The sequence below is a fragment of the Phascolarctos cinereus genome, unplaced genomic scaffold (genome assembly GCF_003287225.1).
Source record: "Phascolarctos cinereus isolate Bilbo 61053 unplaced genomic scaffold, phaCin_HiC Scaffold_1;HRSCAF=81, whole genome shotgun sequence".
Classification (NCBI taxonomy): Eukaryota; Metazoa; Chordata; class Mammalia; order Diprotodontia; family Phascolarctidae; genus Phascolarctos; species Phascolarctos cinereus.
The window spans coordinates 172,495,206-172,516,402 of record NW_027555514.1 but is presented as its reverse complement, the minus strand read 5'-3'; the positions used below and the strand labels follow the sequence as shown (position 1 = coordinate 172,516,402).

Genomic DNA, 21,197 nt, shown 5'->3' with positions numbered 1-21,197 from the left:
AAATCAGAATGTGACCATGGGAGAAATTAGGGGAAAATTAAGTCAAAATTCAGAATAATTTTAGCTGCTTTGCTAGAAGCAACCACTTAAAAAGATCTATGAGTGAAAATGAAATATGTTCATAGAATTGTGTCATTGTAGGATTCCCATATAGTCTATGGAAGACAAAAAAAATGTACACTTATAAGTAAATATAAGATATGTACAAATTATTTCAAGGGGGGCAAAGGGCATTGTGCAGGGTGGGCTAATGAGGTGGACTCCACAATTTGGAGTCCAATGCTCATTTGGAGAGGCCTGATCATTTTTAAATGGTTAACATGGCAATTGTACTTGTATTGATCTACAGTGCTAAGTATGAGCAAAAAGAAAACTGAAAGAGAAAAGCTTTCTGAAGCAAGGATCTTATGCTGCTTATCTCAATCAGCTTCCTATGTTCTTATACTAGCTAGAACAATGTCTAATTCTTCAGGGAACCCAGGATATGTAATCACAGAATTTCCAAGTTGGAACAGGGGAAGAGAGGGAGCAGGCATTTATTAAGCATCTACTATATGGTACTAGGCACTAATACTAAGTGCTTTACACATTCTGTCTCATTCGATCATGACAGCAAATCTGTGAGGTACTTGCTGTAATTATATCCATTTTACAGTTGAGGAAACTGAGGCAGTCAAAGTTTATGTGGCTTGCCCAGGGTCACACAGCTAATACGTATCTGAGGCCAAATTCATTCTCAGGTCTTGCTGACAGCAGGCCTAGGCTTTATCCACTGTCAGCTAATGCCTCTGCTCAAGGGACTTCAGCATCTACTCCAACATTTTTACCCAAACAAGATCCCCTCTACAACATCCCTAACAAGTTATCATCCAGTCTGGGTTCTGATGATAGGGAATCTAATATTGTCCAAGGCTCTACTTCTGGATCAGCCAGGTTGTTAAGAATTTTTTCCTAATGTCAAACTTAAATTTCCCTCTTTGAAACTTCTATATCTATCTATCTATCTATCTATCTATCTATCTAGATAGATAGATAGATAGATAGATAGATAGATAGATAGATATTGCTGCCAATTCTACCCTCAGGTGTCCTCCAGAACACGTATAATCCTTCTTCTGCATGACAGTCCATCAGATATTTGAAGAAACTTACTATGTTTCCTCTGGTGTCTTTTCTTTCCCTGGTAGAACATCTCCATTTCCTTCAAATGATCTTTGTGTGGTATGAACTTCATTCAGGCTTGTTACCAATTTGATTACCTTCCTCTAGATGTGTTGTTGTATCTGACTTTTCATTACCCTATTTGAGGTTTTCTTAGCTAAGATACTGAAGTGGCTTGCCATTTCCTCCTCCAGCCCATTTTACAGATGAGGAAACCAAAGTTAAGTGACTTGCTTAGGGTCACACAGCTACTAAGTGTCTGAGGCCGGATTTGAACTCAGGAAGATGAGTCTTCCAGACTCCAGGCCCAGCACTCTATCCACTGTTCCACCTAGCTGCCCCTCTAGATGCTTTCTAACTTGTCTGCTGTCCTATAAAGTGGTATGCAGAACACAGAGCTCCAGATGTCCTCCAGTATGTTAGTGATCCCTCACAGCTTTGTGTCCTTTTTTTCCAATAACTGATTTTGCATCTTTATTTAAGCTCTCTTCTTCAATCTTTCCTTCTTTACTGGTTCCTTCCCCTCTACCTATTAATATTTTCAAATCTCACCTATCCTAGAAAACAACCCAATAAAACAATTCTCTTTTCCTTAGTATGTCTTCAAGTTGCCATCCTATAAATTTCCTTTCCTCTACAATTAAGCTTCTCAAAAGAACAGCCCATGCCTCTACTTTTTCATTCTACACTCGCTTGTAATGTAATTTCCATCCTTATCATTCTTCTTGGAGTGTTTGTTCCAATGTCATTACTGATTTCTTAATTAACAAAATCCAATGGCTTTTCTGGTTCCTCATTTTCTTGGAATTTTATGTAGTATTTAAACTATTGACACTCACTATACACACACTTCTTGCTTCTCTTCCTTCTTTTGGCTTCCATGAAGCTGTTCTCCAATTCTCTATCAGACTTTTCCTTTCCTTTCCTTTTCTTTTTTTTCACTGGGTTATTTTTTTTTCCTACTCCCTAGATATGAATGTCCTACTTTTTAGGGAGTTATTTTCTTCAGTGAGGTTTTATATTTATTTTTGCCATTCAGCCAATTCTGCTTTTTAAGGAGTTATTTTCTTCAGTAGATTGAGGCTGGATATAAAGATTTTGAGGAGATATCTGCACATAAGTGAAAAAATGAAGTAGTGGGAGTGGATAAGAAGAAGAAAGGAGACAGTATCAAGGGAGAACAAAAGAAGACTGAAGTCAGATCTATTACTGGGGGCAGAGCCTAACTGGTAGAGCAGAGGAAGCATTCTAGCCCAACTTTTCCAACATTCCCCTCCAAACAACTTTACAATAACACTAAAAAGGCAACAAATTCTTGAACAGTATAACATATATATTTGTGTGTATATCTATTTTTAATATATGTATACATATCATATGTATATGTCTATATCTCACTCTGGGCATCACATTTTTTTGAGGGTGGTAGGCAGATAATTGATAAATTGGAATTTTGTTTTGTTTTGTTTTTCCAGATAAAGGACACCAGAATGGTGAGGTAACCATAGGCCATGTTATAAAATGCATTTGAGGAAACTGAAGATGTTTAGTCTAGGAAACAGAAGACATGTAGGAGAAGGGGAAGAGTTAATATCAGTCTTCAAGTATTTAAAAGGCTATTATGTACAAGAGGGAGTTAGACTAATTTTGCTTGACAGAGTATAAGAGTAGGACCAATAAGTTGAAGTCTCAGAGAAACACATTTTAGCTTACTGTAAGAAAATTCTTCCCAGTAGCTTGAGCTATTTCAAAGTAGAATGGGCTGACTCTGGAAGTAATAGATTCCTCTATCACTGAAGGTCTTTGAGTAAAGGTTTAAAGACAACTTCTTGATGTTGTATAATGGGCATTTTCTTCAGGTATGAGTTGGACCAGATGACCTCTGACATCCAATCCAGACCTGGAATTCTGTTGATTCTGAGAGAAAAGCAACTGAAATCATTATTATTATTTCTTTTGATCAATAGGGCCAGAATGGAAACTAGGAACTGATGTTGATAAAGGAAATATGATCCAAAATGTTAGTCAGATCTGTGAAGAACAACTACTAACAAGTATTTTTTATGATTGTGATGAAAAACACAGAGGTATGTTTAATTTTTTCTACTCTTATGTATAATTACATATATTAACTCTGGAGTACTTAGTTTTGGAATTTTGGAGCCTGATTCAGGCTGTTCCAGTATTTTATGTTCAAAATTGCAACAAAATAAGGTACTTGCAAACAATTCAATAGCTCAAAGGAGATCTATTTATTTAAACATAGTAAGGAAAGAATATTTGGAAGGGATACAGCATTGATTCAGTTGAGTTCAGCTTTTCTATCTCTGTGTTGTCCATGTGGGTCTACCCTTTTCTGAGGGAGGAGTTCTTGACTCTTCATGTACTTTGGACAGTAAGAGTTTCTGCCATGCTTGGGCTTGCACAGGGGTTTGTGGAGGTCCCTCATCCATCTGTCATTGGGAGTTTCAGTTTAAGTTCACAGAAGTATGTGCCATTTCTCCTTTTGAACTGATTCAGCATAAACCCCGCCCTCAACTCCACTCTCACCATCCTCAGCAAACCAGCAAGAATGCATTTGGCTTATTTGTCTGTATCTCCAATTCAAGAAAGGTTTCTAGGTCCCTAGAAAGGATCCAGCAATATGCTTTCAAATGCCTCTCCCAGTGCCTTAAACCAAAGAACCCCATCCAAGTCCAGGTGGCACCATTCCCAATGGTTTCCCAAATGCTATATGGAAAGTTCCATTCACTACTTTCAGCACAGTTCTTAGACAATTCCAACAGTACAGTAACTAGGAAAAGCCCAAAATTACTATGGTTGATAGGCCTACCCCTCCCATCTAAAAATTATGTAAATTCAATAAATGAATATTTGTAGCACTTATCATCTGCAGGTTATGGTTCTTAAGTATGTAAATGTACATCTGTTTCAGATTGGTAGATGCCCACAGTTTACCCTTTTATCTCCCCAGGGTCAGTGGTAGACATGTTACAGTACAGAGCCAGAACTATCACAGAAGCCTCAGGTCACAGGGCTTCTGAATCAGGGTCTTCAGTTATCCCTGGCATATCTCCTTTCACATAAGAGGTGTACAACACAGGGTTCATGGGCCACATGCAGCTTACAACATACTAAGTATGGCCAGATTAAAATGTAATTTTAATTACAGATTAAAATGTAATTGGGAAATATTTAACATTATAAATAAAAATCAAATAAATATTACATTTTAAAATTAAGTCAACATGCAGCTTGCATTAGTGGCTTCCATTCTATTTGAGTTAGGTGTCACTGTTCTACTGATCCTTCCCTAATTCAGTGAGGTCGTTGTGATCTAATTCTTCAACTATCACCAAATGCTGCAGGCCAGGCTTTACACAGGCAGGTCCAGTGGTTCAGGCTCAGGATTAGAGATACTCATAGTCCATCTGACTACTGTTAAGAAAAGAAAGTTTACTTAGTCATAGCATGGAAAATTTATTCAGCAAGGATGCAGCATTGATTCAACTGAGCAAGGTTCCCCTGCTTTTGCATGGGCCATACTGGCACACTAGTCAGAAACATGTGTTGAGCCTTAGAGAAGTTCTTGATTCTTCCTGCACTGGATTTTGTATGTAGGACACAAGAAACTACAGCAATGTCCTGAGCTAATTAAGTCTTTTTTTGTATGAAGAACTTTCTAATACATTTTATTTTTCCCCCAATTACATCCTAAATTTTTTTTAACATTTGGGGTTTGTTTTTTACAATTTTTGAGTTCCAAATTCTATCCTACCCTCCCTTCTCACCTCCCCGAGATGTTAAACAATCAGATGCAAATTTTACATATATATGTATATATGTGTGTGTGTGTGTGTGTGTGTGTGTGTGTGTGTGTGTGTGTGTGTGTGTGCACGCGCACACAATAACATAAAACATTTCCATATTGGTCATTTTGTCAGAGACTCAAAAGAAAGAGAATGAAATAAAGTGAAAAATAGCATGCTTCAGTCTATTCAGACAATATCAGTTCTTTCTCTGGAGGCAGATAGTATGCTTCATCATTAGTCCTTTGGGATTGTCTTGGATCATTGTATTGCTGAGAATAGCTAAGTCATTCACAGTTCTTCATCAGACAATACTGTGGTTACTAAGTACAACATTCTCCTGATTCTGCTCATTTTGCTTTGCATCAATCAGTTCATGTAAGTCTTTCGAGGTTTTTCAGAAATCTGCTTGTCACTTCTCATAGAACAATAATATTCCATCACAATCATATACCACAGCTTGTTTAACCATTCCCCAATCGATGGGCATGCCTTTGATTTCCAGCTTATTGAGTCTTGATGATGGTTTCATTACCTTTTTAGAGGAAAAACTAGCCTAGTATAGGTGGCAGGAAGCTTAGTGTATATTTCTTCTCCCCTACTAGGCCTCTCCCCGTATTTGACTTGTAAAGTCAATTTTTTTTTTAAACCTAAGGTTAACAATTTACATTCAGCCTTATTAACTTTCTACTTATTCTATTTGTCCCACAGTTACAGGCAACTGAGAACTTTTGGATCCTGACTCTGTTATCCAGTGTCTCAACTACCCCCCACCCTCTTATTTTATGTCATCTGCAGGTTTGCTAAACGTGCGATTAGTGTCTTTATCTGAATCACTGTTAAAAATATTAAACAGCACAGGGCCAGAACAGATCCCTTGGGTATTCTGCTTCCATATTGACATCACGCTATAAATGACTGCTTTATGCATCTAAGTCATTCAACTGGTTGTAACTCTACCTAATTATACTACTGTCTAGACTATCCATATATTTTCATTTATCTACCAGTATGTCTTGAGAAACTTTGTCAAATGCTTCACCGAAATCTAGATAAATTATGATTTGGATATTCTCTCCAAAAAAACCTCAGGTATCTCAGCCTATTCCTATTTATTCATCAAAATGAATCATACCTATGACCTCTCCTAAGTTTACAATGGTTACGGGAGAGAGGCAAAGGGATGGCCAGAAGCCTTTCTCACATTCTCTTTGTATTACAAAGATACCAATAAACAGCAAGAACCATCTACTAGTTATCCTTTATTCTCACCACATAACCTACCCTTCTTTTTTGACCCTGCATTCTTTGATGACATCATTTACACAGGTTCTCTTGCAGAATCCCTTATTTTTAATATGTAGCTTGCTCACACCTACCATGTGTTTTTCTAAGAGGACGTTGCCTTCTTAGAAATCACCTATATTTCTTTAGAGAATGTAGTGTTCTATGACTTGCAGCCATACTAGATCACTGGAAGCATACTGGTGTTTTAAAATAATATTCCACTGAGAAGCTTGGAGTCATTAAAAGAACTTTGCCATTTCCCAAAGGCAATCCAACCCATTTTTCTCTTTTGGTTCAATTCTGTGCCCATCTCATCGTCCATTTTTACTGTCTGCAGATATTGGACTGATGCATGAGTTCTATCAGTTATATATCCTACTGCTTATCATAGCTTGGATATTTTTCATCCATGTGTGACCATGTTTCCTGTGAAAGCAAGGCATTTAGATATTATGGTTTTCAGTTAGCAAGCTCAGAAGGAATAATATTCTGGAGACACAAAGCATTAGGGATTGAACTTCAATGGTATCATGGTATTCATTAATCGAAGCATCTGGAGTTCCTCAGTATTGATAGGGAACCCTTTCTTTCCTTGTATTCTGTCTTGAATCTTTTCCATGGCCATGACAAACACCTATGAAAAGTGAGGCTTTCCTGTTTCATGCCACATTTATGCCACCTCCACGTTCAAGAATTCCAAAATCCCTTTATCTGACTGCCTTCCCTTACCAAACCCTGCTCTTGGTCTATGCTGTGACCTTAAATCCTTTGACCCCTTAGTTCTGTCATAGGCCATCACCTCTGCACTAGCCTTAATATTCTTTTAAGCAAATAGAATTAATGTAGGTGAAATACTTATAATAATACATTATGAAACAATATATTCTAATAATATAATAATTAAAGGGTCAACAGATAACATTTTCTGCTATTACAGCTTTCTATGAATTTTGTATGATTTTGAAATATGCCTAGAGGGATACCTTACTGAAATATCACCATTAAAGTGGCCTTTTGCTATACCAAACACACAATTTTTATAGTCAATGAACAGCAAACATAGTGGGATCTTGTGTTTTCTTTAATTTTCTGTCAATTTTGTGGTGTAATCCAAACAGTCTAATAACTCTTAAAAAAGGAAATGAAGTTAGCCTCTTGAAAGAGCTATATTGTCATAGTTTTCACTGCTTCCTTTTCATACAGTCACTATAAGCAACTTCTTGCAAACACATTTTAGATTGGAAATTGAGAGGTTGCCCATCAACTGCGGAATGGCTGAACAAGTTGTGGTGTATGTATATAATGGAATATTATTGTGCTATAAGAAATGATGAACAGGCTGACTTCAGAAAAAACTGGAAAGACTAATATGGTCTGATGCTGAGTGAAGAGAGCAGAACCAGGAGAACGCTGTACACAATAACAACCATGTTGTGTGATGATTAATATTGATAAAGTTAACCCTTCTCATCAATGTAAGGATCTAAGACATCTCCAAAGGCCTCATGATAGAAAATGCTATCCACATCCAAAGAAAGAACTATGGAGTTTGAATGCAGATCAAAGCATACTATTTGCTATGTGTTTTTTCTTCTGTTGTGTTTTGTTTCCTCTTTCTGGTGGTTTCTCCTATTGGTTCTAATTCTTCCTTACAACATCACTAATATGAAAATATGTTTAATGGGAATATATTTATGTAGCATATATCAGATTGTGCGCCACCTTGGGGAAGGGAGGTGGAGAGGGTGGGGGAGAAAAATTTGAAACTCAAAAGCTTATGGAAGTGATTGTTGATAATTCAAAATAAATTAATTAATAAAATAAATAAATAAATAAATATATATATATATATATATATATATATATATATATATATATATATTCTAGCATTTTGCTAGGAATTGAAGTCGAACTCACTTGCCTATAGTTTACAGACTCTCTTCCTTCTTTTTGAAAATTGACACATCTGCCCTTCTTAAATCACTTATGCTTCTCTGTTTTACTTCCCTTATGCATTTATTTCATTTTATCCTATTTTGAGTGTGTGTCTCCTTCTCCTGTTTGATTGCAGGTTCCTTAAGGACAGGGGCTGTAATTTTTCAACTTTATGTCACTAGTACCTAAAATATCATATATGTTTCTTGAACTGCATGTTGGAATTTTTGCTTTAAAGTTATTTTCTTTCTCCTTTTCAGAAGGCAAAGTAGCCATTTCTAAAATAATGGATTACTTGAGACTCATAACTAACTGGGACTGTGAAGACAGTGACCTTGAAGAACTATGGACAATATTTGACCCTGAAAAGAGAGATCTGTTTGTGGATTTGGAGACTTACTGTGCTGTTATGAAAGAATGGATAGCAGATTATAGAAACAGATGGTAATTTGTGACTATTGCTGATAAGTATTTTCATGAGTTTCTGCTTTAATTCCTATGACAGCTGATATATCTAACATTTATCCCTATTTTATGAGCAGCTTGTAAAATACTGTGTTGTGTTGCTCAGCTTTAGAACTGCCCTTTTGATAGAGTGACTAGGCAAAAATCACCATTTTACATACAAAAGAATTGAACCATAGGAGTTAAGCAAATTTATGATACTCTTTAACAGTAACCAGTTTTGGGGGGCTTCTACCCCAGCTAAATCAGGGCTCTGCTACTTTTTAACTATAAGCAGCTAGATGGTGCAGAGAATAAAATACTAAAACTGAAGTCAGGAAGACATGAATTTAAATCCAGCATTAGACACTTACCAGCCATGTGACTCTAAACAATTCACTCAGTTTCACTTTCCTCATTTATAAAGTGGGAAGAATAATGGCATCTATCTCTTTGAATTGCTGTGAGAAGAAAATGAGGTGATATTTGTAAAGCACTTTGTGTACCTTGAAGCTCTAAATAAATGGTAACTATTAGCTACTCAAATAGTTATAGATAATACTTCTAGATACTAGGCATAAGTAGGAAGAAGAGAGGAAGAGGACATTAAAGGGAATAGGAAGAAGGAGAGATATGGCAACGCTAAATGTGGTAAAAGAATGGAAACCAAGTGGTACCTGGGTCATAGGGTACCTATGTACTTGACTCTGCTGCCTTCATTGTTACCATTGTTAGCTGTTTCCCTGTTGATAGAGGTTGAAAACATGTTTTACAAAACACCTTTAAAGCATCTTAAAAAAAAAAAGATGGTCATTCCTTTGTTCTTGCCATTAACCTCAAAAGCACCACATCCATGTTCAGGAATTGTGAAATTCCCTTACCTGACCACATTCTATTGCCTTTCTACTTCTAGCCTTTCCTGACCAAACACTGCCTTTCATCCTCACTGTGACCTTCAATCCTTCAACCCACCAGTTCTCTCTCAGGCCACCACCCCACCTGGCCTCATTATTCTTTTAAACAATTAGAATTAATTGACAGAGATTTACTTATATTTGCATATATATATGTGTGTGTGTGTGTGTGTGTGTGTGTGTGTGTGTGTGTGTGTGTGTGTGCCCCACAGGTTGGGCAAAATACTTATACCAATTAAGCCAGCCCCCAAAAAATGTATCTAAAATATATGGGGAACTGCTAAAAAATTACAACTCCTACTAATCAACTGATAAATGGTCAAAACATGTAGACAGATTTTTCAAAAGAGAAAATGCAAATTGTTAATAGTCATCTGGAGAATGTTCAGTTTTACTAATCAAGAAGATATGAATCAAAACAACATTGAAGTATCATCTCATAACCATCAAATTGGTAAGAATGATTAAAAATTAGGATGTTTGGTAACAGTGGAATTGTGGATAAATAGGTACACTCCTACGTGTCTGGTGGAATTGCAAATTAGTAGAATCTTTTTTTTTAAGCACTGTAGTAAAAGACACAGAAACAATTATCATTGACTCAGTAATTCCATTGTTGGGTATGTATCCTCTGAGTGTTATCAAAAATGGAACAAAAAAGCTATCTGTTCAAAGATTTTTTAAACTATTATTTATAATTGAAAAAAAAACTTGAAACAACCTAACTGTCTAACAATAGGTGAATAGGTAGTTAAGTTTCAGTGCAGTCATATAAAGGAATACTATAATGAAAAGCAATATATTTCAAATGTGTAGGATACAAAAAATTTGGAAAGACCTTTGTGAAATAATACCAAGCAGAAAAAAACAGTACCAAAAGAACCACTTGCACACTTTGACTATGAGGAAAAATGAATGATGATGTGTAGAGAAAAAATTCTGATAGAGGCTTAGAGGGAGTGACTGAAAAGATGAGGTAGTTTATGCCTTGAAATTAATTGATTTGAATGCAAGTATTTGCAAATAAAAGCAGATAGGTGGCAGAGTGAATAGAGCACTGAGCCTGGACTTATTAGGAAGACTTATCTTCCTGAGTTCAAATCTGGCCTTAGCCACTTGCTAGCTGTGGTACTCAAGGCAATTCACTTAATCCTGCTTGTCTCGTTTTCCTCATCTGTAAAATGAGCTGGAAAAGGAAATGGCGAACATTCCAGTATCTCTGCCAAGAAAGCCCCAACTGAGGTCACGAAGAGCTGGACACAACTGAAATGACTGAACGACAAATTTGCAAATAAAGTTAAGGTGTTCCTTATGACATTTAACGTTAACTTTCTAGCAAATCATTTTTAAAAGAATGAAGATAAGATGTAGAGAGCCAAACAGTACACATTTGTATGCTAAATGTATAAGAAAAAAAAAAGTGGGATTTAGTGAGAGGCATAAAATATGAAAAGCAATAATGAACTCGAGAATTAGATAAGGTGATAAGATAGGAATGCTGGTGTGAACTTCTTGTCATATTCAACTTCCATATTCATCTATCATCAACAAAGCTTAAAGAGAAGCACATCTCTATGGATTCTTCTAACAAATATATAAACTAAGAACTTTTTTTCTAGCAGCTTAAAAAAAGAATTAACAGGAGTCAAAAGCATGATGTGTAGGTTATTGGCAGTGGGTAACTGAAATAACAAAGTAACTACTTGGAAATTATGTGCTTAGGTGTAAAACAAAAGAGCAAATAACTTGAATATGAAATGTCATTTGAGCTACCAAAGTTAATTTTCAATGAAAATAAATTCTTTATCACTGTACTGAAGATTTGTGTTATTCAGGTCCTTTTCTTCACATTTTTCCTTCTGTCTTTCCTTCTTTTCCCTCCCTACTATCTAACTATTTATTATTAGTACTTCATGGGGAGTAGAGGAGCAAAAAAAAGAGTCTGAGCACCCAAAATAGTCCATTTGGGTACTTATGTTTGTAAATAGCTAATGAAGGAAGTTTTTTTTTTTTTTGGTAAAATGATGAACTACCTAGAAAAGAGCATTTCCACTTGAATATCCTAATTCCTTAAGTTAACCTTACTGTCTTATCCTATAGAATGATTCCATTTATGTAGCACCACCATTTTACCAGTTATGCTAGAAAAACCTTGGAAGCAATATGACTCTTTTTCTACTGTGCCATATATTCAGTATGTCACAAAGCTCTATTAGTTCTTGCTTTGAAAGATCCTTAAATGTTGAGTCTGTTACTTCCTCTCCACTCTAATGGTATTATCTTAGTCTGGACCCCCAGCACTTCATAGATAGGCTAGTGCAATCATTTCCTAAATGATGTTCTTGTTTCTAATCTTTCCCTACCTTCAATTTATCCTACAAAAAGCCAGAAGACAAGTCTTCCTAAAAGGTCAAATCCATTGCTTTATCTTCTTGCTCAGAAGCTTCCAGTAGATTCTCATCACCTAGCAGCAAGTCCAGATTAATCAGCCTGATGTTCAGGGACTTCCTTAATATGGTTCTACTTACCTGTCCAAACTTATCTCCCATTACTTAACAATACAAATCTTGCAATTCAAATAGACTAGTCTTCTCCCCATTGCTATGATGTACTGTGTTCATTTCCATGCAGAAGCCATTCTTCCTCATAGTAAAATGCCCCTTTTCTCTCCTTTTTATCTACTAAGTCCTACTTCTTCAAGACTCAGCTCAAGTCCTATTTCTTGACCCCTATAAGCCTGCTGAGTTCCTCCTTTGCTAAACATCAATGAATGTTATAAATACCATTTATTGGCACTGATTTATTTTGACACTTTGCTTATACACTGCTTTCTATGAATAGGAGAATGTTATTCTATTCATAGAATAATAGAATGTTAAATGAATAAGTGAATGAAGTATTTATTAAGCACTTACTATGTGCAAAGCTCTCGATTAGTTACTGGGAATATAAATAGAAAAGTAAGACAATCTCTGCTTTCGTGGAACTCATTCCATTGAGTGAGACAACAACATATGGAAAGTATCAGCTGAAAGTCAGATGAAAAGGTCCCATGATTCTTACAGTGAAGTAGCAAAGCAGATGGTAATGCTTTTTCTTTAATGGATTTCCACTGGTAAAATCCTGCCAGTTTCTAATGTTAAACCATTTGACAGTACCAAGAACTCTTTTTTTCTGTGTCTTTAGTAGCTGTTTTTGTAGCACCTGCAGGAGCAATTGCTAGGTTGCATTTCCACACAAGTTCCTTCCCAAGAAAGAACTAAGGCTACGGGTTGCTATTGAAATAGGGCTAGAAGTGTTGCTATTTTCAAGTTTCTTGGATCAGGGCCCTGGGCTGTCTCTAACATGGGAGATGGTGGTCAAGGTAGTGATGGTTTGTAGACTTTCCTGGAACATGCCCCATCTTCCCCTCAGAGTGCTATGCTGCTTCAGATAGAATGGTTTGAGTGCCCTGTGAATACCAAATGATTGATAGTTGGTGGGAAGGGCTCATCCATTTTCTTTTTTTTTTTAACCTTTAAATTTTTTTTTTACTTATTTTTAATTTATGGAATAAAACAAGCATTTCCATAACATAGTACTGGTTCATTGTAGGTGGAATTGTGAACTGATCTAACCATTTTGGAGAGCAATCTGAATTATGCCCAAAGAGTTATTAAACTACCTATGCCCTTTGACCCAGCAATACCACTGCTGGATCTGTTTCCAAAGATGATTAGAGAAGGAAGAAAGGAACCTATATGTTCTAAAATGTTTATAGCAGCTCTCTTTGTGGTGGCAAAGAACTAGAAGTTGCAGGGATGTCCATCAATTGGGGAATGGCTGAACAAGTTGTGGTGTGTGATTGTGATGTAATGTTGGTGTGCTGTGGGAGATGATGAGCTCAATGATCTTGGAAAAAACATGGAAAGATTTGTACAAAATAATGAAGATCAAAGTGAGCAGAACCAGGAGAACATTATATATAGTAACAGCAATATTGTTTTAAGAATGACTGAGCAAATTAGTAATTTTGAATATTATAAATGCCCAAATTAACTATTTTTTTAAATTTTGCTAGGCAATGGGGTTAAGTGACTTGCCCGAGGTCACACAGCTAGTAATTGTTATGTGTCTGAGCCCCATTTGAACTCAGGTCCTCCTGACTCCAAAGCCGGAGCTCTATGCACTGCACCACCTAGCTTCCTTCCCCCCCCCCCAATTAACTAAAAAAGACATATGAAGAAAGGTACTGGTCCAATTTCCCCTGGAGTTGCCTCCCCAGATGATGGCTGTGAGGGCTTGGCTGGAAGTAGGACAATTGGTCTGAAGATGCTGCCTGCTCTAGAACTCCTGTGCCTATCTTTCCCTTGCTGACTGTTTGCCAGCGGCTTTTGCTAATGATGATGAGGGTGGAGCCCTTCTCCACTATGATTTCTTTCCTCAATATTGGCTGTAAGGGCTAAATTGGAAGCAGGTCCAGTGGCCTAAGGGACACTACTGTTCCCGAGGCTCTCAGGTTGAGAGTCCTGGTCTTTCTCCATCCGTCAGTTAATCAAGAATGACACCTATGTAGGCCTCAGGAAGTGGGAGTATGATAATGCCCTCTGCAGTAATAGGGAGATACGAGATGGGGAATGTTTGGGGCAAATGATGATGAGTTCTATTTTGGACATAATGAGCTTAAGGCATCTACTAGACATTCATTTTGAGATGTCTGAAAAGTAGTTGGAGATGCGAGATTGGAGGTCAGCAGAGAGATTAGGACAGCATAAGTAGAACTGAGAATCATCAGCATAGAGATAATTAAATCCATGGAAGCTGATGAGATAACCAAGTGAAGTAGTAGAGACAGGAGGGTAGAAGAGGTAGGATAGAATCCTGAGGGACTTCTATAGTTAGAGGGCATGGTCTGGAGGAGGGTCCAGCAAAGGAGACAGAGAAGGAGAGGTCAGAGAGATAGGAGGAAAACTAGGAAAGAGTAGTGCCCCTAAACCTAGAAAGAAGAAAGTATGAAGGAGGGAAAAGTGATAAACAGTTTCCAAGGTCACAGAGAGGTCAAGGAGAACAAGGATAAAGTTTTGGGCTATTGAATTTGGCAACTAAGAGATAATTAGTAACTTTGGAGAGAGCCATTTTAGTGGAATAATAATGTCAGAAGCCATATTGTGAGGGGTTTTAAAAAGAATGAGAAGAGAAAAAGAAGTATCTATGGTAGAAAACCTTTTTGAGGAGGTTAGCTACAAAGTGCAGAAGAGATAGAACAATAGTTAGCAGGGATGGAAAGATCAAGACAGTTTTTTTCAGAATGAGGGAAACAAAGGTAGGTTTGTAGGCAGTGGGGAATGAGCCAGTAGACACAGAGATGGAAAATATGGTAGCATGGGGGTGATAGAGGGGAATAGCTGTTGCAGGAATTGGGTTGGAATAGGATGCCTTGAGCAAGTAGAGGGGTAGCCCTTGGTAAGGAGCAAGGCCACTTCATCACGTAAGACAGGAATAAAGGAGGGAGTATCAGAAGGCACCTGAGTTATAGGTGATGAGGAAGAAGAGAGAAGAGGGAGTTCATAGGGAATGGCCTCAGTTTTTTTCTGCAAAATATGAGGCAAAGTTCTCAGCTGAGAGATCTTCAAGGTCTAAAGGAAGATAGTGGTCAAGGTGGCAATGACTTTTGACTCATCCAGCACACTGCCTTCTATCTCTCTTCCCGATTGCTTGTTTCCTTGTTAGATCTAGAAGGGACTTGGAGGCTTTCTAGTATTAACCTCTCATAGAAGAACAAACTGAAGCCAAAGAAATGAGGATAATCTGTCTTACGTGACCATAGGAAGTTAGTGTCAGAGCTGGGAATTAATCCCAGGTTTTCTTGGCTTCCAGTCTATCACTCATTCCACTTTAAATAACCCACCACTTCTTGGGGTCTCCCCAACTAGTTTGCAAATTCCCAGAGAGTAGACACTCTTCCTCATATTTTTTTCATCCTACTTCTTACCTAACATAGCATAATTTGTATATTAAGAATTTATTAAATACATGTTGAATGGGAGGTGGAGAGAAGGGAAAAAAAAGAAATTTATGTTATAATTTTATTATATATTTGAAAGAAGTAGCAAGTTGTGCATAATAGATTTGCAGTTTCATATGTGGTCATCTTTTTATTGTACTATGTTATAGAAACACTTGTTTTATGCCATAAATTAAAAATAAAATTTATTAACAAACAAGATTTTTAAAAATACATGTTGAATTAATCAGATTTGGCTAAAGACTTTTAGAAAATGCCAGTAAGGACCAAGATCATTACCCTTCTGGATTCAATTAAAAAAAAAACAGTTGTATATTAATGTGAAGTTTACCATGTATGGAAGATCCAATCTTTGGAATATGGAAATGTTTCTAACTTGCTGGTTTTGTTCTTGTTATAGGGGAAGAGGGAAGAATGAAATGAGTTCTGCAGAAGATTCTGTCTATAAAGCATGGCATAGTCAGAAGTCAGGTGTGATGTTTATGTCTCTATGTAGAATTTTCTGCCCTTTCCTATGTTTTCCAAAGAAAACTACCCTACATTGTTTTTTTGCATTTTAGTTAAGATGACCTCAAATACAGTGACCGTCACATCAGGGAGTTTTGAGTCTTTTGGTGGAGATACATGTAAAGATGATTTGTGAGTATGTTTCCTTTGGGGGATAGTTGAAATATTTCAGCTTGCTATTCTGACCAATTTACAATGTATGCCTTTTTCTCACATGTGTAAACTCTTAGTCTGACACTGTGTGATCCTGAACAAATCACTCGATCACACTGAGCCTCGCTTTCCTCATCTATCAAATGATAATACTGCTACTATGTACTTCAAGGTTTGTTCAGTCATTCAATCAATCAAGTTTTGTTTTGTGTTTTTAAAGGGCCTACTGTATGGCAGACATCATGCTAGGCTCTGGAAATATACATACAGTGAATAAAATAATCCCTATTCACAAGGAGTTTGCATTCTAACAAGGGAATCAACTATAAATACATACAGGAAAAAACATAAGGAGAAAAAAGTTTAATAATAATAACAACAACAATAATAATAACTAACATTTATATAGCACTTATTATGTGCCAGGCACTGTCCTAAGCACTTTACAGTTATTATCTCATTTGATATAAAGGACCTTGAGAAGGAAGGAACTAGCAGTTGAAGGAGAAAGGTGCTTTGGAAACCGTAAAATAGCAGAGAAATGTATAGTGGTCATGGTATTATCACTAGAGTTCTGTTCCCAGTTAGTTTAAGCTAATTCAGTAGCCAAATTCATTTACTTCTTAACCATTTTGTATGATCTATACGGGAATCCTTATTTTTCTAGGATCTAATTTATGCTTGCTTTCTCAAGGAGAAAAGAGGGGAGGGAGAGAGGGTGACAATATGGAAGTCAAAATTTAAGAAAAAGATTGTTAAAAATTTGTGTTTACATGTAATTGAGAAAAAAATAAAAATTAAATATAGAAAAATAATCTAATTTAAATTTACTAGTAATTTATTGTTACACTTTCTCTTTCATAGAGCCTCACTTGATAGCTATAAGAAACAAATTTTATTAGAAGTAGGACATCCCAGAATGGAAAAAGGCAGCTGTAAAAAAAGCTACAGGCAATGACAGAATAAAATCCAAGTTTCAGGAATGATTGATCCCTGAAAATCCAAGAAACTTGATTTCGTGATGATGGTTGCTGGGTAGGGAGTCAATCTCTTGAGAAAATTTAAATCTGTGAATGTTCTCATATGTCTTGTTTGTTATGAAAAGGGTTAGGGAGAAAGAGATGTTTTATTGAAAAATATTCTCTTTTATTTCTTCACCTTTAGAGAGACCTCTGACTTGATTACATGTGTGGCAGACCTGCAGTTTAACAAACAAAAACTACAAGAGGAAAATAACAAATTTAAACTAGCGTTGGAAGCCCTAGAGGAAGCCAACAACCAGTTAACAGAAGACTGTTATGAATTGCACAAACAAATGAAAAGGTAAACTTATTTCACTTTGTGTGTGTTTGTGTTCCTGGACAGAATTCTATGATATCTATGCCCTTGAATAGTTTATTCATGTCCATGCTGTCTGCTTGAGGTTTGTAGGCCCTACAAGCCAAAAAATGGGTCCACCCAAATTATTCCCACTTGTGCCAAACTACTTGTATAACATTATGAAATTTCAAAAAGCTACATTGTTCACCTCACTTCTCTCACCTGTAAAATGGGGAAATAATAGCACTCACTTCCCAGGGTTTTTGAGAGGTTCAAATAAGATTTGTAAAGCACTTAGCACGGTGCTTAGCAATAGGTACTATATAAATGCTAGCTGATATTATCATTATTATCATTGTTATTATTATTATCACAAAGCCTTTCTAGTATATGCATGTGGTTATTTCCCCAGTATATGGTTACTTAAGAAAATGGTACCTGAGAAAGGGATTTGGATTTCTAGTCCATTGCTTAAAACTGAAAAATGATGGATTCTTGGCCAAAGATGGAGTGTACCTATTGAGGAGTGGCAAAACCTTTATTTACCTCTGAGGTCATTAAACTGAAAAGAAGGGAAGAAAAAAATGAATGAAGAATAAATGAATAAGTGAATGAATGCTTTAAAAATGTTTTAAGTGTTTATTATTTGCCACACACTGTGCTGAGAAGCTTATACAAAAGCAAAACAGTGCCTGCTCGCAAAAGCTTATATTCTAATGAGGGAGAAAAACACAGGTGTAGGAGTGGTGGCCAAGAAGGAGTATCTTGGTTTTGAAATCACAGATATAGTGGGACAATCAGGACAGCACAGGGCAACAGTTAAAGGACCAAAATGAATACATGACCTAGATATTATAAACATATCATAAAGTTATATTATAAACAAAGGAGAGAAACAAGGAAGAAGATACCTTTCAGATCTATGCACAGGGAAGAGTTCATGACTAAGGAAGATGTAGAATCACATGAGACAAAATAGACAATTTTTATTATAAAATTTTAATGTTTTTATGCAAATATTCTGATGTAGAAAAAAATCAGAAGAACAGTAACTGGGAAAAATATTTGGAATACATTTCTCTGATAAAGGTCTCATTTCCAAGAAGCAAATTCAGATTTGTAAGATTTTGAGCCATTCCCCAAATGGTCAAAGGATATGAAAAGGCAATTTTCAAAGGATGAAATCTAAGCAATCAATGATCGTGGAAAAAACGTTCTAAAACACTAAAAGCAGTTAAAGGCAAATTAAAGCTGCTTTGAGCTTCCACCTCATACTTATCAGATTGTCAAAGATGAGAAATAAAGAAAATAATAAATGTTGGAGGGACCACATGAAAAGAGGCAGACTAATTCTCTGTAGTGGAGCTATGAATTGGCCCAGCCATTCTGGAAAGCAGTTTATAACTGTGGCCAAGAAACTACCAAACTATGTATACACTTTGTTCCAGATATATTGCTAGTAGGTCTGTGCTTCAAAGAAATCAAAGAAAGAGGAAAAGGATTTGTATGTACAAAAATATTTATAGTCATCTTTTCATAGTACCCCCAAATTAGAAATTTAGAGATGGTTCCTTTGGAGAATCACCAAATAAATTAAAGTACATGAATGTAATGGAATATTGTTGTACCATAAGAAATGATGAAATGGACAGTTTCAGAGGAAATGGAAAGACCCTAATGAGTTGATCCAGAGTGAAGTGAACAGAATTAGATCAATTCATAGAAGATTTATATAATAAGAACTATTATAGACAAAAAAAAAAACCTTCTTAGAGTCCTGATCAGTGGAAAGATAAATCACAAGTCTAAAAGAATGAAAATGAAACATGCCATTCACCTCCTGGCAGAGAGGTAATGATATTATTTTTTTAGTTCATTCTTTTTTAAAATCATTTTATTTTAAACTTCAATACAAAATAAGAAAGAAAAAAAGAAACAAACTTAAATATTAAAACTAAAATGGTACAAAATAAGAAAAGAAAAAAAAAAGGATTGCCATGTACACAGCAGAATGTGAGAGAGGATTCAAAATATACAGCAACAAATTTCCATTTCAAGAAAGCCTATATAATAAAGATGCATTATGTTGAGAGCTGTCCATCTTTGTTTCCTTTTAAGTTTTCTTTTGTTCTCTGCTGTGCACTTTTTACTTTGTTCTTTTTTCCCTCTTCCTCCCCAGAAGGCTACTATTAATTTTGGACATATTTATATAGATATGTATATAGAGAGATAACAAACATACATACACATATAAACATACATACACATACATATATAGTCATATACATACAGATATATACATATACATATACACACATATACCTGTACATACATACACTTACACATATACTTATATATGAATAATCATAGTCATGTATAGACATATAGAATCATATGCATCTATGTAAGACCATACTATACTTGTTTATTCTCTGCTTCTCTGAGGTTGAATAACCTTTTCCTTGTCTTTCCATATTTTTCCAAGTCTACCAACTCATCATTTCCTACACTACAGCAATATTCCCACCTAATACTGTCTAGTTGTTTTAAATAGTCTAAAACAATATTGATGATATGGCTGACACATATTGTAGTTTCCCTATTTTTTCTCTTTTGATTAGATATATTTTAGCCTTAACTTTGTCCTAGATCATGATTACCACCCCTGCTCCTTTTCCCCTAACCAATTCTTCTTCTGTTTTTTATTTTATGTTTGTGTGTATCTCTTATTTCCTATCCCTCCTGACTCTTCTCATTTACTTCTACTCACTACTTTGCCCTCCTAATACTTAACCTATCCTCCCTCCAAGGATCCCTCCCTTATCCTCCCATTCCCATTAATCTAAATAACCTTCTATACCCCCTTTAATATATTCCCTCACCCTCCTCTCTAATGATCTCTCCCTTATCCTCTCCCCTCTCCCTATCCCCTTAGCATTTTATTTCTTTCCGAATTTAGAAAACTTTTATACTCTTCTAGATATATATGTGTTATTTCCTCTTGAACCCATTCCTGATTAAAATACATTTCCAGAACTTCCAGCCCTCCTCCCCTGTCTGATTCCTCTGTGTCGGTTCTTCCTCTCACACTTCATTTGTATGAGAAAATTACTCCTTTTAGTTGTTCCTAAACAGTTTTACTTTTTACAATCATATACTCAGGTCTACCCCAATCTTTCTTATGAACTACCCAATTACTAATAATAATCTTAGGCATATATTTTACATTTTACATACATAAAAGGTAAACAGCCTGTCCTCATTGACTTCCTTGTAATTAGTCTTTGGTATATACCTTATATTTCTCTTGGCTCTTGTATGTCAAATCTTCTATTAAGTTCAGGGTTGTTGTTGTTGTTGTTGTTTAACAAAATCCTGAAAGTCTGACAATTCATTAAATATCCATTTTTTTCATCCAGGATTATGCTTAGCTTTGTGGTGATGATCTTAAAATGCAGAAAGAGATATACAGTTTTTAGACATGATTTAGGTGGAAATTTGTTTTGCTAGACAATGTAGGTATTCACTGAGAGATTTTTAAAAATTGTTCAGTGGTGGAAGATGGTGGTTTAAGGGACTTTTTTTTAAAAATGCATGTTACTTTAAAAAATAAAAATTATGAAATAAAAAGATGGAGAAAAATGAGTTAGAGGGAAGAAATTG

At 35.9% G+C, this 21,197-nt stretch overlaps 1 protein-coding gene across 1 annotated transcript in view; it reads left to right on the top strand.

The window, feature by feature from the left end:
- The window catches only part of IRAG2 (inositol 1,4,5-triphosphate receptor associated 2), a 115,324-nt gene that overhangs the window by 1,140 nt on the left and 92,987 nt on the right, over nucleotides 1-21,197 (top strand). Inside the window, exons 2-6 of the mRNA XM_078150034.1 lie at nucleotides 3,129-3,248; nucleotides 8,456-8,636; nucleotides 15,955-16,025; nucleotides 16,115-16,193; nucleotides 17,379-17,537. Coding sequence (XP_078006160.1) covers nucleotides 3,129-3,248; nucleotides 8,456-8,636; nucleotides 15,955-16,025; nucleotides 16,115-16,193; nucleotides 17,379-17,537 — 610 coding nt within the window. The remainder of the gene's footprint in view (nucleotides 1-3,128; nucleotides 3,249-8,455; nucleotides 8,637-15,954; nucleotides 16,026-16,114; nucleotides 16,194-17,378; nucleotides 17,538-21,197) is intronic.